This window comes from Pogona vitticeps, chromosome 4, assembly GCF_051106095.1.
Source record: "Pogona vitticeps strain Pit_001003342236 chromosome 4, PviZW2.1, whole genome shotgun sequence".
NCBI classification, from domain to species: domain Eukaryota; kingdom Metazoa; phylum Chordata; class Lepidosauria; order Squamata; family Agamidae; genus Pogona; species Pogona vitticeps.
In genome coordinates, this window is record NC_135786.1 from 170,549,168 (window position 1) to 170,567,562 (window position 18,395).

Sequence of the window (18,395 nt, forward strand, 5' to 3'; positions counted from 1 at the left end):
CAATCTGGCTGAGCAAGATTTAAAATGAAAACAAACAGCTAGTTTAAAAAACAGTAAGGGTGTGAATCTCATTCTTGGGCAGAAATGGCAAGGGGGATTCTTTTTTTTTTTTTTTAACCAACTGCACAAAGATTCCCTTCTCCTGAAAATCTTGTGGGAAATCTCACAGGATTTCTTGGAAGTCTTGTCATTTTTTTTAAAATGGAAGGAATGGCTCTTGTGCAGGATGTCTACAATTCCTGCAAAGAATGGCATCTTTTCCACCTAGAATTTGCCCAGAAAGGACTGAAGAAACACCAAATGGCACAGGGTTGCTGCAATTCCTGCACAGAATGGCATTTTTCCAGCACAGGAGTAACTAGAAATGGCATCAAACTGTGCAGAACAATACATGGCTTTTTTTTTAAAGGGGGAGATGAGATTGGCTTTTCATTTTTGTGTGGAAAGCTGGGACAGGGGAAGTTTAGCTAGTGATTCTTGACATGGCAAGACTCCAAGATCACTAAGAGCAAGATATTTTCCCATCACATCCCTAGTCCTCAGTCACCAAGGGGAGGGGGGTGGTGGATAACCTTGGCTTTTTGATATCTTTTTCACTTGGATCACAATTACAGCTAATCATCTGAGAACACTTGCTCAATTTGTATTTCCATCATCATACAGTTTATGCAAAAAGGCACATGAAGAAGAAATCAATTTTTGTATAAATTCGGCTCATCAAAAATACAGATAAGCTTGAGCGTAAACCAAAAGACAGAGTATACTTTTAGTAAATAAACAACTTCTCTTTTGCTCATGAAACTGTATAAAATCCCCAGTGGTGAAATGTTACGTGGAAGTCCTCCTCATAACGGCACCCTTAAGAAGAATCCGCCACCGCTCACAAGGACTGTAGAAGTGCTCAGAGGGAAAAGTAAAGCCTGTGGGGCAGTGGCAGATGATATCATTATCCTTAATAATCAAAATGTCTTGACAATGTGACTCTGTGATCCCTGGAAAATCTTTTACCGTGGAGGATCCCATTTTCTGCTAGATAGAAGAATGAAAAGATGCATTTAATTTGAAATCAACTCTTTAAAATCTAAAATTTAGGAGGTACACCTGTGTTTAAAATAAGTATTCTACTGTGCATTGTACTTTAATGTGGCCAAGAAAAATACAGAATCAAAATGTGGAAAGACATTTAATGCTGCCTTGCTTGACATTGCTTAACAGCCAGACTAGCAAAGCATTGGATATTTGCACTGGGTCACCACTGTGAATTTCCCACAGATCCTCCCTGCACATCTGGAATAAGGTAGACCGTCCAAATTGCCTGACATTCTTTTATTCGCAAACAAGAAAACCCACACAAATGTTCTTGCACAGAATTGTACAGTGATAAAACTTTATCAAATTTAATAGCCACAGCATGACATGGCAAGTGGTCCCATATATCTTTACACTAGATGATCTCTGCATTGGGACAATTATGTAACTGTGGGATTAATTACATTGTGTCATTACATGGTCTGGAGTCTCTGGACAGTACTCCAAATCTATTCTTTGTATGACTGTGATTTAATTTGTATGCCATTTCTCTGAAAATTGAAGTAGGAAGCAGTATGAGAAATAATGGCTTACTGATTTTGTTTCAGCTAATTTATTTGTATTTATTTATTTGTATAGGAGAAAAAGTATTATTCTGGCTGGGAACTGAAAACCTTTCCTTCTACAAAAGAGTCCAACCTAAGTTTTGTTTACTTTTCTGTCCTAGTTTTCAAAGAACTGAGATCTACTTTTTTTCAAAAATTCTTTCAGAGAAGTGCCTTCGATTTGAAACCAGATGTTCATATATGCACATTTCTTATTTGCATCAGCTGTCATAACAAACAGAGCTTCAATAAAATAAAACACCAGTTGCCAATGTGAACCTCAAAACGCTTGCTCTATTTGGGAGCCACTTGTGCTTATATTTTTTTCCCTCAGAACAAGTCCATTCACATGAAAAAAAACAGCATTGCAGTTAAAGACATCTATTGTTTTCCTTCACACGTGTGTAGAGTTAGTAAATGGTGGTGTGTCAATATTAGTCTTATTCTCTTTAACTTCATTTAGAGGGGAGCTGTTACCAATCTGGCATCGGAACACTTGCTTGTAGGCTTTCCTAAAATTTTCAGATAGGAATGCGTATATAATAGGATTCACAGAGGAATTGCTATAAGCCAAACAATGAGCTGTCACTCGGAAGAGAAATGATGCTTGAGTGAGGGGGAAATCTCCAAATTCAGCCCAGAGGTGTACGATATGATGCGGCAGCCAGGATATCCCAAAAACCACTACAACAACCAGGACTGTTTGCGCTGTCTGGAAGGAAAAAGAGAGTTTATTTATTTATTTATTCCATTTCCATTTTTATTTGGTTTATAGAGTTTATTTGTTACTGATATATTGCTGGTTAAGAAGTCAACAAACTACTCCATGATATAGGTCTGAAAATCATTCCTGATACTTGTAAAAGGCAATGAAAAGAAAAAGAGCTAAGTGTTATTTATTTTCTTATATGCTGTTCAAGTACACTAAGCAGTCGTAGGAAACAAAACTAAGCCAAGGCATTACTTTTAAGTTAGAATGCACCTTTCAGTCCCATCAGTGACTAAACCCATAATCTTAAATGGACTCACTATGACTTCTGGGTAAACATGTTAGGCATGTGCTGCAGATTATTCTGAGTTGTGCTCATTTGTCAGTGTTTCAAGGCTGGATACCTCAACAGACTATCATACCTCAGCATATTAGAGAAGCCTTCAGACTAGAGGTGACAACCACAAAGAAAGAAATAGGCTCTCCACCTGGGCAGGACATATGACTGTGTTCCCTATCTGTAGCTCCCCAGTGGACTGGGGTGGCAACAAGGAGGAGGTGTGGCCATGGTGAGGCTCCTACTTAAGGAGAAGTGAGAAATGGCAGATGAGCATCTCTCCAATGCTGTTTAACATCTACATGAGGCCGCTGGGTGGGGTCATCAGGGGGTGTGGGGCATCGTGTCAGTATGCTGACGACACACAGTATGCTGATGACACACAGCTCTACATCTCCTTTTCACCTACTTCAGTGGATGCTGTTCCATCACTCCAGCGCTGCCTGGAGACTGTACTGGAATGGATGCAGTCAAATGGGTGGAGGCTGAACCTGGACAAGACGGAGGTCTTGAGGGGGTGGGTGGTCCTTCCATCAGGGGTTTGAGTGACTCCCTTTCTTTTGAGGGGTTGACCCTCACCACAAAGAGCGAGGTTCGCAGCTTGGGGATACATCTGGACCTGGCATTTACCATGGAAACCCAGATAGCGTCCATGGTCCATTCCACCTATTTTCACCTAAGGTGGATTGCCCAGCTGCAACCATATCTTGATGGGGGGGGGGCTCACTACTCTTGTCCATGCGCTCGTAATCTCGAGATTAGACCATCGTAAAGCATTCTACATGGGGCTGCCTTTGGGATTGATGCGGAAACTTCAAATGGTGCAAAATGCAGCAGCCAGGGTCCTTAGTGGGGTGAGGAAATATCAGCATATCTCCCCCACCTGGGCTGCTTTGCACTGGCTGCCCATTCGTTTCCGCACTGATTTCTAAGTTTTAATGATGACGTATAAAGCCCTAAATGGTTTGGGACCTTGATACCTGGCAGATTGCCTTCTCCCACCCAGGTCTACCCGAATCACTCGACAAAGCCAGCAGGGACGGCTGAGGGGCCTTACGCCGAGAGAGGCCCGGAAGGAAAGAACAAGAAACTGGGCCTTATTGGCAGTGGGCCCTCAGTTGTGGAACACTCTCCTAACGGAAATCCACCTGGCTCCCTCACTGGGCATTTTTAAAAGCCATTTAAAAACTTGGCTCTTTAGGCAGGCCTTCCCTCCAGTCAATTAATTGATCTTTGTTTCTCATTTATCTCATCTTGATAATCTATATATGCATCTGTTAGTAGGTTTTATTATTATGTATGTTATTGTATTTTATTGTATTTTATCACTCATGTAAGCTGCCCCGAGTAGACTTTGTCTAGAGGAGTGGGGTATAAGTCCAAATAAAGTAAAGTACAGTAAAAGGACTGCTGGGCTGATGCTGTGGACTGGGAGGTGTGTGAGGGTCAGGAGGTGCTGCCAGTGAGAAGTGGTCTATTGCTGCAACCCAGACCCAGGTGACTGGGTAAACTTGCTGTTGCTACCTGAGGAAGCTGCCTGAGTACACTGCGATGAGGCATGCCATCAAGAGGCTTGCAGGGTGGAGAACCAGTGCTCCACCCAATGCTGCCAGAAGAAGCACCAGGGGCAGCTGCCCCAGTCAGAGGATCATAACACTGCCTCCAGCTCAGCCCCAGAAAAGGTCCTCACCCCACGCCATCTCACCCAGCACCACGCTATCTTGAAGCAGTCAGTTGGGTCTGCTTGGACTTTGGAAGAGTGTCCACTGAAAGCTACCAGACTTGCAGCTCAATTGAGGCTCTCAGAGGACAAGGGGGCTTGGCTGGAAGGGGTGCATAGCCCATTCATCTACAGGGCAACTGAACAGCCTGCATACAGCATCCCTGCTGTGTCACCCTTTGTCTGGTCCACCTGAGAAGAGTTCCAGGTTTAACGGAGGTGAAGGGATTCTGCTCCTACACATAGAGGCTAATATTCAAAGTTTCGCAAAGGACTGAGAGTGGAGTTAACTCTCTGGTGCCCATTGATATTTGTTCTTGTTTGGCCCTGTTAGCTCTTTAAGTTTCTGTTTGCCGCAATAAAGAGCCTACTTCTGCAGCAACTTATGGACGCAGTGGCTACTCACACATAGAAATCTTGAAATTGGCAACAGATTGTCAACAAAATACTGGATAAAAAAATAAACTAATCCTAATCTAAAAGACTGTGGTTGTCATATACCTATATATTTTCAGGAGAGGGAAGAGATCAGGCTTTCATTATATACCTTTAGCAGCTTTTATTGCCGATAAATCTAATTCTTTCATATGTATTAAAAGTTAATTCCTATCCTTGCTTCGTCTGGTTTTCTCTGTTAAGAACTATGCAATATGCTCATGGAACCTTGAACAAAGCTAATGGCACGATTTGACCCTCTGTCTCCTAAAATCTATCATACTCAAGACAGATAGTTCTTTGGCAAGGGTAATTGTACATAATAGCCTGAAAAATCTATTGCAACACTTTCTTCCATTATAATTCCAAACTCTTTATAGTAGCATTGGAATAATTTGCAACCAAGGAGACACCACTTTTAAGCTGAACCCTGAGGGGAAGGTGATAGGAACTGGTTTGGGTTGAATCATCCATAAAAGATAGATGTGAAGATGTTTCTGATTGCCCAAAGGGGGTGGGATACAATTATTCACAAATAGACGTCTGAGGCCCTAAGTGGAAAATGTGTGCACTAGCAATGTCTACTCTAGGTATAAATGTTTCTGGGCTAATTCTATAAGCCCCCAAGGTAAAATGGGGAATATATATATAGTGGGTTTAACAGGAATCTGGTGGAACAGAGAGAATCAGTCAGATGGTCATCTCTGGATAACTTTTTAGAAATGTGATGGGAGGGCATACTGGACATACTATATATGTTAGGGAAGGCACTGTGTCAAGCAACCTAGAAATGTTATAAGGGGCTGAGTCCTCCATAGAATTGTTTTAAGTGACCCCAGACATACTGCAGTACTAGGAACATGTCATCATGCCCCAACCAAAGTGCTCAGGATGATTTTGAGATGAAGACTGAAATCCAGGGGAGATAATGGTGAAATAAGATGTAATCTTAAATACCCTGATACTTGATTGGATAAATCTGAAAATGACTGAATAAATGTATGCTCTAGCCAAAGCATGTAGGTAACATTTCTAGAATTCCCAAATGAATGTGTCTTAGAACAAACTGCTTATGGAGTCAAATGCCTTAGTGGTACTGCTATTGCAATTGAAAAGGTAACAAAAATAAAACTTCCAATATATATTATTATCATACAAATTCATAGTGTAAATAAAGCTAAAATACTATGTGCCGCTCTGATCACTACAGCTGAAAAGGGGAAAAAAGTCAAGCAAAATTATCAAACGCCTGAAGCTTTTTAATGAACAGTTTACAATGTTGGTTGTTCAGCTTGGAATAATTCGGTTCTTCAAAAAAAAAAAACCCTCTGGTTTATGAATGCGGCATAATGTGCTTCTGTATTCATGATTCAAAAAAGGGGGGGAAAGAAAAGAAAACAAAAGAAAGAAATTACAATATCACGCCCATGTTGCCAGCAGGAAAAAGGATGACTGAGAGAAGGGCCTCCTGGAATATCTTAAAAAGCATGTGGAGCTGGGTGTTATCAGCACACTGGTGGCACATGACCACAAAGTTCTGGACAGTCTCTTTCAAGTTTTTCAGGTATATGTGAAACAGCCTGAGGAATCATGGAGCCCTGAGGCACTCCACAGGCAAATGGTCAAGGTGTTGAACGGGAGTCCTCCAGCACCACCACTATCATCCACAAAGTGACACCACACAAAGGGAAATCCCTTCTGACTCCCTAACCTTCACCTTAATGTTCTCCCCTCACACTGCAGCTGTCCTTGACTGCTGTTGCTGCTGTCTCCTTACTTGCAAGTAAACCAGGTAAAAAATGCTTTGAGATCATCACCAGTCACAAAGCAAAAATAAAAAAACAAAAAAACAAAAACCCAGTAGTTCATTTATTTAAAATATTTTAACTCAGGGTGGCTTACAACAATTAAAAGAGAATGAGTGTATAATTCTAAAAGGATCAATTAATACAATACCAAAAAAAACATAAACAGCCCGCTTGACAAAGGACAGTAAAAGCCTAAGGCTAACTATGGTGGAAGGGGAATTCTGGGAGTTTTAGGTCAAAGAAGCAATTTTCCCCAATAACATCCCATAACATCCCATAATGGGAGACTCACCACATCTTTCTTTCACATTGAAGGCCATAGCAGGGTTAAAAGTGAGGGACACATGACTGAAGACACATTCTAATTAGCCAGAATGTGGTGCTATGTAAATATCAGAATTCTCAGAAGTTATTTTTCTTCACAGGGCTAAAACAGTGTTATTGTTGTTTTTAAAAAAATCACAACAAAATCCTTTGCCCAACACCCCGAAATTTAGCACAGAGCAAGAGTAGAGTTTCTGATACATCTATACCTCGGGGTAGAGTGGGTGGCATATAAATAAAATAAAATAAAATAAAATAAAATAAAATAAAATAAATAAATAAATAAATAAATAAATAAATAAATAAATAAATAAATAAATAAATAAATAAATAAATAAATAAATAAATTTGGTACTGATCTGAGGTGCAGTTTCATAGTTATAATTTTTTTGGGAGACATTAACACAAGGGCAGGACATAGTTGATGATGATAGAGCAAAAGCTGAGTCTGGTTTGAGCGTAAGAGAGAAAAGTTCCATATTGTTCAATGATGTTTCTGTTCCTTAGTTGACTCCAAGTTTAATAAACCCTGTTGTTATAAAGAAAGCTGTGACCCACGTCATGGACCAAAATGTGGAAGAGTGTAAGCTAGGAGGTCCTTGCGCAGCTGTGGGGAGTTACAACTTAAAACAGTGGGCATCAATAATAGGATTTGGGCTCATGTTTTTACATATTAGGGCTATTCTTGTATATTTTTTGTAGTCAATCTTAAGGATTCTGCTTAAAAATAAAACTACATGTAATATAATTCCACAAAACATTAACTGCATGAACATCACTAATAAGACATTAGAAATGCATCCTGAATGAATTCTCCCAAATCGGCTTTTTTCCAGGCTTTGCCATGAGTAAATAACAAAATCTTATGAGTAAGCATGTCAGTCTGCTACTTGAAGTGGAATCATAAGAGGCTTTAAGAGTAGTTTTGCTCATTAGTAACTACCTCAGCCTGCTATTTCAAGGAGAAAATTAATGATCCAGTGCCACAAAAGTACCTGAAAACAGACTCTGAACTGGCAGTACAAGTGATTAGGCACAGAACTTATGCAGAAGCCAATCTACTCCTAAAATAAGGGGGCTACTGGGATGTTTAAACAGGGAAAGATCATCAGTTTCTTTAAATTCTTTGACTGCAGTATCATTGCTCTGCATTACTTTGTTAGAATAAATAAAACACCCGATATTTGTGCTTTAAGGCACTGGCAATGGTGCGGCTAAAAATATTGTAAATAAATAAATAAATAATAAAATAAATAAATAATCATAATAATTTATAGGAAAGAGGTCTAAAACATTTAATATTTTAATAATCCTTAATCCTTCCCTTGGTATTTTGCAAAATATTAATGTTTAATTATTTAATATTAAAATTTCTGCTGGTTCTTGACGGATGTTAGTATATGTCATAAATGACTATCTCATTAATTTCACGTTTGAATTTTTACCTAATACCCCACTGAGAATTATCATCATCTTTGTTAATTAAAAAGATGTGTAGTTTGTCTCTGGTTCTGCCTTCCAGAGATATATACATAGTGGTGCCCCAACGTATGAACATCCCGATATATGACCATTTCGAGTTACGACCAGCTCCAGCCGCAAAATTTTGCTTCTACTTGCGACCGGAACTTTGAGTTACAATCTGAAAAAGGCAGGGAAAAAAGGCAGGGAATTCAAATTGCTAAGCATTGGTGGCAAAGAGGCTGCTTCTTTGTAGCTCTTTCATCTCAACAGTTAGAGACTGTGTGATCAGAGGAGGCTTTGGACTGCCTGGTAAGGTAAGGTGCTGCTTTCTACTTTTTAAAAACTGTTCTGGGTGAGTTTTGCAGCATGGTTTTTGGCTGGGATGTGGGATTATGTTTCCATGCTGTGATGGGTCTTGCGGAGTTTGGTTTTTTTTTGGGGGGGGGTCCCATTTCCAATTGGTCTTGCAGGGTTTGTTTGCTTTCTGCTTTGCTTTTTTTGCATTTCTGAAGGGTCTTGCACGGTTTGTTTGCTTTTCTTTTTTTCCCCCCTTCGGCCGGAATGGATTAATCATGTTTCTGATGGGTCTTGCATGATTTGTTTGTTTTCTGCTTTGCTTTTTTTGCATTTCCAAAGGGTCTTGCATGGTTTGTTTGCTTTTTTTCCCCTTCGGCCCGAATGGATTAATCACGTTTCTAATCGGTCTTGCAGTGGGTTGTGGGTTTTTTTAGTGATTTTTTTCTTCAGCCAGAACAGATTAATTCCATTTCAATGCATTCCTATGAGAAATGGTGCTTCGACTTACAACCATTTAGAGTTACAACCGGAGATCTGGAACCAATTACATTTGTAAATCGAGGCACCACTGTAATCTACTGGAGATTAAGCTTGGCTTTGTTTCTTCTTCTATACAGTCCTAGATGCAACCTGAGGCCATCAGAGCACTTTCTACAGTACTTTCCAATTTGAATGTCTGCTACCTCTGACTTGTCAACCCTGCTGTTGTCTGTTGCTTCCTCCCACCTTCCATTTTTGTAAGAGGATGACGCAGTTTCCATCATTTCAATGTCAGACATTTCTTTCCTGCCCCTCAATTTTTGTAAGCCATCTTGCCAGATGAAGTGTTGCATGCTACTACAACTCTATTCATAGACTAGCTTTCACCTGCATATTATTTTGGGGACATTTTGGTTGGCCTTATAAATCTATTATCTCAGTATAGACACTGGTTGAAGAAATGCTGTTTACCTTTTTCTTGGATGCTTCTGACTTCTTTGATATATTTCTCAACTTTTTATGGAGATGATTGAGGACCTGCAAAGATAAATTTATGCTTTCATTTGATTATGTTCAGAGCAGTATAGCTGATTTTCACGAACAAGAAATCTCTAACACATTTCATTAGTTTAAATTCTAAACTGGTAAGCATATTATTTTTCTATATATGTGCAGGGGGAAAAACTCTTGACTAGAATCCTGTTGCTTAGTGTAGTAAGTACCCTGTTTCCCTGAAAATAAGACCGAACCTGAAAATAAGGCCTAGTATGATTTTTCTTTGAAGGAAATCGACCCTGAGTGCTCACTGGAAGGAGAGATTCTGAAGCTGAGGCTGCAATACTTTGGCCATCTCATGAGAAGAGAAGACTCCCTGGAAAAGACCCTGATTTTGGGAAAGTGTGAAGGCAAGAGGAGAAGGTGACGACACAGGACAAGGTGGATGGACAGTATCATCGAAGCTACCATCATGAATTTGACCCGACTCCGGGAGGCAGTTGAAGACAGGAGGGCCTGGCATGCTCTGGTCCACAGAGTCACGAAGAGTTGGACATGACTAAATGATTAAACAACAACAAAATGATTTTTCAGGATGCTTGTAATATTAGCCCTAACCCAAAAATAAGCCCTAGTTAAGTGAAAGCCCGCCCTACACCAATGTGCACCAACCAGAAGAAGATGACATGACTGTATTTGAGTAAACATAGATTGTACATGAAAAAAATAAAACATCCCCTGAAAATAAGCCCTAATGCATTTTTGGAGCAAAAATTAATATAAGACCCTATCTTATTTTCCAGGAAACAGGATAGCTCTAGAATAGGCCCATTGAATTAGTGAAGATTTGGTGAGTCAAATCCTCCATAAATTCCATTGATTCAAATGGACCTACTCTAGTTCCAACTTATTACATTACAGTGAGTCACAATTAGAGTAGGCTCATTTGAATCAAAGGAACTTATGAAGCGGTTGACTCACCAAATTCACACTGATTTAATAGCCCCACTGTAGTGCAGTTTAGTACACTAAACAGCAGGCTTTCAGCCATTATCAAGGACAGAAACTTCAATACTCAGCTCACTCCTTTGGAGACACTGAATTTCTACTGAAATTTATGCATATTTTCTTTTGCCGTATTAAAGAGCAGGCCGGGTAGGTGGGGCTCGTCAGCCATGGAAGGCAGCCCATCTAGGAGAAGGAAAACTCCGATTTCAAACCTCCACTGCCTTGTGGCTATATCCACCAATGGAAAAGGCTTCAGGAGTTAACCTCGAGGCAAAATCCGGAGCTGGAGTCCCGAAGGCAGCTCGTGTCGTTCTGCCAACTCCTGCGACGTTGCTGGAACCAGTCGTATTGGCTCTTGCCTTTCCATTGGACCATTTCAGCAATGTGGAGAGGGGGGATCTGCTGCTTGGGTAACAGCCTATCCTCCATATTACCTTACCCGGGCTTCATGCTCTGGAGAGGACACTCCTCGATTCAGAGCATGTTACCATAGTCTCTCGAGACTGAAGGATGCCTATGATTAATGCTCAAAGCAAATAAGCCACATTATAAGTACCGGTACTTACTATTGCAGGTGCCAAGCACTCTTTATTGCAATGGCAGCATATAGTACTGTAGCTGGAATACATCCTAATTTTTCACTGGATAGCTTGCCTTGATCAGAAAAACTCTTACAAAGGATTTCTACACACTACTGCTGGCAGTCAGTTATGATGTAATCTTAATAGCACAATCCTAATCCGTCTATTTAGCCATAAACCCCAAGGGTTTGATGGGATTTCCTCTCAAGTATCATGTTTCCCCAAAAATAAGACAGGGTGTTATATTAATTTTTGCTCCAAAAATGAATTAGGGCTTATTTTCCGGGGATGGTTTTTTCCCCATGTACAACAATCTACATTTATTCAAATACAGTCATGTCATCTTCTTCTGGTTGCTGCACAAGGGTGGAGGGTGGGGTTTCACTTAACCAGGGCTTATTTTTGGGGTGGGGCTTATGTTACGAGCATCCTGAAAAATCCTACTAGGGCTTATTTTTGGAGAAACAAGGTAGGTGCATTAGCATTGCAGCCTTATTTTTGCAATCACAAAAGGCCATGGCAGTGAGCCAATACCATACACAAGCCTTTTTACACTTACCTCTAAATTATGCTTCTAAATGAAGTACATGCCTAGGAAAGCAGACTGCAGTTTAGGTGCATTTGTATAGTATCATCATCATCAAAGTTAATTGTGAAATGCAGAGTGATTGCAATCATGTGCAGGGAAGTACAAATAAAGTAGCTTAAAAGCTTCTCAAACATGCAACAAAGCTAACATAAGAAGTAAAAAAAGCCTACAGGTCTTCAAGGAGATGAAAATTATAGAAAGGGGTGCTGCATCGGCTGCATTGCTGTAATTTTGCCAGACATCCAGGAGGAACTCAAGCAGCGAGTTCCAGACCATTTCCATGGTTCACTCTGCTTCAAATGACATATTTTCCCATAACGTTAACATGGCAGACTCTCTGTCTCCAAGTATTATACAAATGTACCAACCAACGGGGTTTTGTGAGTCATTTTACCAGCCTTGAAATGAGAGCTGGTATCTCAGTGAAAGCGGTTCTCCACATTCTGTCTAGCAATAGGCACACAGATAATCTGTTAGATGACTTCTGACAACGCACTATTTCACTCTTGGCAGCTCCCCACAGATACTTAACTCCCTATGAAGTAAATTCTCATTATCTTTTGAAAAAAAAATAGCATAATAACAAGCACTTCATATTTTTATATACTACTGTGTAGAAATGATTTTAACTGGGAGGGGTGTACTCATATCCATTTATACGACCATAAGAATAGCCCTGCTGGGTCAACCCATCCAGTCCAGATTCCTGTATCTCACAGTAGCCCCACCAGATTCCTCTGGGATAGGGTTGCCAGATGTCTGGCAAAAGGAGGACATGTCCTCCTTTTCAAGCTAAAGTCCTCTGTCTGGCAGGCAAAGCTAAAAAGCTTTAAAATGTCGGGCTTTTCTATCTTCACCCTCATCCCCTGCAGCCAAACCTTAAAATGTAAACCACCTCTCCCTCCTTCCTTGGTTGCGGCACTTGTAAGGCACTTGTAAATCCTCCGCAGTTGTAAATCCTCCGTTCTTTTAGAGACCGGATATAAGCCTGCTTGATTGGTTACAGCTGTACAACAAAGTCAATGACTTCTTCCGCCAGAGGTGACTGAGAGCAGGAGGGAAAACTTCAGTTAAGGAGGGAAGAAAGGTGTGAGGGAGTGACTGGTGGCTTCATAGAGCTTGTTTAAAGGTAAGATTGTAGAAAATTTAGGGAGGAAGGGAAACCTTGGAAGTTTTGAAAGGCAGACTAAAGGAGACATTTATTTCACTAAAAGTCAGGGAGATGTTGAGAAGACTTAAGGAAAGTGGTCAAGAAGAAAAGTATAATAGTTTTATGGCAGATGTTGGATTGGTGTATGAAGCATGCATTAGTTACTTAGAAAAGTGGATGAAACCTTTTGATGAATTTCAGTGCTTTGGTTAGATGTACTTAAATAAAATCAAAGACTGAACATTTGATGACCTTTGGGCATGCATATCATGCCTGAAAGAGAAGGATATTATTATGGATGATGTGCAGTTGTTTGACCAATACTGCAATCTTAAATCATTTGTGCAAGACAAAAATGAACTGTTTTTGAAAGACTCTTGCATAAACAGTGGAGTTTATTTTTCCAAAGTTGCCCAAATGCAAGTTGCCTTTCAGAGTTACTTAAATTTTGTGAATTATTCTTCTGTATTCCTGGAAACAATGGCAATGTGTAAAGATTGTACTCCTTGATTAATGCTCAGTGGACAAAGGAAAGGAACAGACTCTTAGTTGACTCTGTAAAAGGCATCATTCTCACAAAGTACAATTTGAAGAATATTACTTGTGGACAGTTTTATGCATATGTGATTGCTAATGAAGATCTTCTGCAAAAAGTTGGCTCCTCTGAGAAATAGGTTGTGTAATTAATAAAGATTAAAAGATAATAATTGTATAATTAGCTGTTTAATGTTCTTTGGTATTTTGAAAAAAGCCTCCATTGAATTTATTTTAATTTTTTAACATGACTGTTTCTTGGTCAGTTCACTAAGATTCGTTTATTGGCAGCAATTGTAATAAAACTGTATTGATTGCGAGTTTAATCTGGAATGATTCAAATGAAACATTCAATATGTCCTCCTTTGTCCTCCTTTTTGTCTTTCTATGTCCTCCTTTTGGTACCAATGTATCTGGCAACCCTACTCTGGGAGCACACGAGGCAACAAGATACCTGTCTCCTGATACCCTTCCCCTGCATCTGGTATTTTGAAGTACCTTCCTTTTAAACCTGGATCATGGCTTGGATCATAAGCCTGGATTATGCAATACTCCAAGTTGCTTGTTTCTGTGTACGAAAGAAACCCAACATAACTTTACTCCAACCTACAAGTTATCAAGAAGCATATAGGTAAGCATTATTTACATACATTGCAAACACGGCCTTAGTGGAAACAGTTTTTCTTCTTTAACTGTATCAGAGCATTGCACAATTTAATAATGATGCATATGAAATATAGATAAAGCCGAAAGAAATTTAAAATGATAAAATGATTTATTTAGACTATTTTTGACCAGAAGTGAACAGGTGGAAAAAGTAGGAGTAACACATACATTTTCATAAACAGTTAAGGAACAGAGTGATTTCTCATTTTTGTGAGAACAAAAATTAATCTATCTGATCAGTATATCAATAACTAAACTAAACTCTATGCTAGGCCTGATATAAATGTATTTCTTACTAAGTTATTTTAATATGACCTCTGAGCCTGTAAAAGTGTGTGGTTTTCCAGTAAAGGTTAAAGAAGCATGACAGTGAACCTGGCAAGAATCAAAAAGAGGAATAGATGTTTGATGACTGTGATTGGGACCAGAAACTGCAAGGTGTAGTTTAGAAAGAAGGAGTATTAGTCATGTATCAGAGAGCGATCATGTATATGATTGGCTGGCTTGTGTACGCCTGTTGCCTTTGAGCTGGGGACTTTCCTGTGCCCCCAAATGCATTGCACCATTCCATGATATGGTCTTAAATAAACCTGTTGAAGAACAACTTTGTACCTGATACTTTAACAGTTTTCTAGCAGTTTTGGTGCCCTGTGACCATGTCTTCTGCTGCATTTGTTGGGATGCCAGCTTGTTTAGATTCAGGATTCCTTTTCCAAATGGGCCTTGGACCCCCTTGGGCAATCTTGCCCTACTGCAGGCCCCTTCATGGAGAAATCTTTGTCTGCTGCTTGCTAATACAACTACTGCCAGAACATCAAGGGTCTGTGGTCTTCTCCACAGGTTGGGGTGATTTTTGTCATGCTTGCTTTTCCTCTCTTGCTTTCCTTGGGAGAATTGGTCATTTTAAATTGTTTTGTTTATATAGGAGTTTCTATCTTTTCTTGCTTTGCACCTGTAGGGAATAATATTTTTTTTGCTTATGTGAAACTTGGTGTTCTAATTTGACTGAGTTTGAAAAAAATGGCCCCCATTTGCTTTTGAATTTGTGAAAAGATGTATTGCACTGTTGCGATGATGCTGATCCCTCCTACACTGGAGTGAAGCATCCCTGCTGAATTAAGAGGACGATCAGCGGTTATAGCCACATATTTGAATTTTAAGTCATTGCGTCTACATTGATGTCCCTGCCTTTGCTGTGTTCTGTTGTTGTTGTTGTTGTTGTTGTTGTTGTTGTTGTTGTTGTTGTTGTTGTTGTTGTTGTTGTTGGGAGGGAATGTTTGTGCTGTGAAATCTTTCTGTGGCAAACCTTGCTGTTTAGCAAGGGTGTGGACTGAGCTGCCAACTTATACAGCAAGAGAAGCGCTGTATGAAATATTTTTGTGTTTGTGTGGTTCTCTTTCTGGACAATCTTTGCCCCTTTTACTTGGTTCTTTTGACACTAACTGTTGCTCTAAATTATCTTCTTTAAAATACCTTAAAATAATTCATGTAACAGCTTGTTTTCTCTACTGTTTGCCTGTCTGTATGAATATTGTGTGTTTGCTGTGACTAATTCAATCTGGATGCTGTGTCCCCTTTATGATCAACTCTTGTCTAGCTGACAGTGTGAGTTCAAATTTTGAGATTGCAAAGGTGTCTGTCAGCTATTTTTCCATGATAAATTCTGAATTAAGAGAAAAAGCAGGGGAAAGATATTGGCAGAAATCTTGGACAAATTTGGTGCATGTGGATGATTATTGCTGACTGTAAATTTGTGAGGTTCAAACCAAGACAAAATCTGACTGCTGAATGTAACCAGATTCCTTGACTAATTGACTGAATATTGTGAGTGTGGTGTGAATAAGTTTACCTGGGAAATAGACTCATTCTATGATCATACTCCCAAAATAATGGAGTGATTGTGAGTTTGCAAAAAGACCTTGAGCAGATTCTGTGCAGAGCGAGTGATTGTTGGGTGCATGTGCTTTTCTTTCTTTCTTTCTTTCTTTCTTTCTTTCTTTCTTTCTTTCTTTCTTTCTTTCTTTCTTTCTTTCTTTCTTTCTTGGCTCATCTTTATTTGTGTTGCACAGACACACAGACATATCCTTAGCTATGAGTCCTTAGTAAACTTTCAGCCAGAAAGCTTTCAAGCTACAGTGGGGTCTTGACTTGAGAACTTAATCCGTATTGGAAGGCGGTTCTCAAGTCAAAAAGTCTGTAAGTCAAGTCTCCATTGACCTACAGTGCACTGAAAACCGATTAATCCCGTAACAGGCCGTTTTTGTTCCATTTTGGTTTTTTTCTGGTCTGTAAGTCAAATCTCAGTCTGCAAGTCAAACCTAAATTTTGCGGCCAGAGAAGTCTGTAACTCAAAAAGTCTGTAAGTCAAGCCGTCTGTAAGTCAAGGGTCCACTGTATTAAATCCCTGCTTGGTTCTTGATCCTTCAGAACTGAGCTCACCTCTGCCATTTTGTTGTGTGATGAGAACATGATACCGCACTGCTGGTCACAGCTACTGGACAGGACTTCCCTTGGTGTTAGATTTATGAGACAAGAGCTGTAGCTCCTTAATAAATTGTTAAAACAAACAGCACATAATTAGGTTACAAATGTTTACTTCTTCTTTCTTTAGTCTGCATTTTCAGTAAAGATTATCACATAAGATAGTTCCTCATTTTTTATCCTAACTTTGTCAATAGTAATTTCCTCATTTCTATCTGGTTTGAGATTTATGAGATGGAAGCATATGTACTGGACAGATTTTCACATTGATTATTACAAATACTTCTCTTCCTTTTTATTTGTAATCCTCTAATATTGCTGTTGTTTTGTTTCTGTTTTCTTTATAATATATGTGAATTGAACTGGTTAAATTGATTAAGTTAAACCAAGTCTACTAATTAAATTGATGAAATTAAATGCAGTTGAGATAAGGAAGAATCACCCAACAGTTATAAAGGAACCTGACAGAAAAGTACTGAAAGTCTGCATAACAATAAGACCATGCAACTAGCAACGTAATGGACATGTGCATGATACATTAAAGTTGAGTGCTTGTACAGTACATTTAAATTCTGACCCACTTTCAGTTATTACAGATACACCAGGTGATAAGAGTTGAGGAGAACGTGGTGACAGGCAAGGTCCATATTTTAACTGTGGACAAATGAGGCATGTGTGAGCCATGAGTCCCTCTCAATCTGGCCAGTCAAATGGATCATCAGCCTACACAGAATATTCTGTTTCAGTCACATCTACCTGTCAGCGTCCAACTCAATCCCAGTCACCAGTACATCTCCCACACATTCTCCAGTACCATCTGTGAGGTCTTAAGGATCAGTCACCAGACTGCACTAAACGTGATTTGGTTCCGAATAAAATTTTTGACAATAAGGTCATCATCCCTAGGCAAAATTCATCTGAAAGTTCAGAAGCTGAAGGAGAACAACTGAAAGAAAAGAGAGTGACTCAGATGTAAATCTTATGTTAAAAAATGACAACATTATGGATATTATCATTTTCATGATTGGGAAATGTTTTAATTGTGAATTTCATGGAGGGTTCCAGGTCTGTAGTTGGGAGCATTATTTGATTTTGAAGTGAATATTGGATGGCCTGGAAGCCCGGGAGTCCACACAAGGACTGAGGAGATTGGGAATGGATGGATCGGATTTGCATCTAATCGATTGGTGTGTTTCTCCACTTGGTTTGGAGGCATATGTTGGTCTGAGGAAAGAGAGATAAGGTAGATGTATGTAAAGATATCAAGGAAAGGATTTATTTTGAAGGTTGTTTTGTAAGGATATCTACCAGTACATAGCAGATTGAAAGAAGGCTTAAGTATGTTGAATGAAGGTTTGAGGAGGTAGTTATAGGAAAATGCTTCATAATTGTTCCAGCATGAGTTTTCTCATGTTGGAGTGAAAGGGAAAATATTTTAGTTAATGCATTATTTAGAGATCCATTCAAGTCAAACTGTTTTCCTACAACTGACATTCATTTAAATTTTATTTCAATCAAAGAAGTTATAGATACCTAGTTAGGGACGTGGTGGTGCTGTAGGCTAAACCACAGAAGCCTGTGCTGCAGGGTCAGAAGACCAGCAGTGGTAAGATTGAATCCACACGATGGAGTGGGCTCCCGTCGCTTGTCCCAGCTCCCGCCAACCTAGCGGTTCAAAAGCAT

General features: G+C 39.5%; 1 protein-coding gene across 1 annotated transcript in view; it reads right to left on the minus strand.

Moving 5' to 3' along the window:
* Positions 1-231: 231 nt before the first annotated feature.
* Positions 232-18,395, minus strand: part of GALR1 (galanin receptor 1) — a 40,469-nt gene continuing 22,305 nt past the window's right edge. The window contains exons 2-3 of the mRNA XM_020781651.3: positions 9,680-9,745; positions 232-2,346 (exon numbers count right to left, since the gene is read on the minus strand). Of these exons, the coding sequence (XP_020637310.2) occupies positions 2,029-2,346; positions 9,680-9,745 (384 nt within the window). The 3' untranslated portion in view covers positions 232-2,028. The remainder of the gene's footprint in view (positions 2,347-9,679; positions 9,746-18,395) is intronic.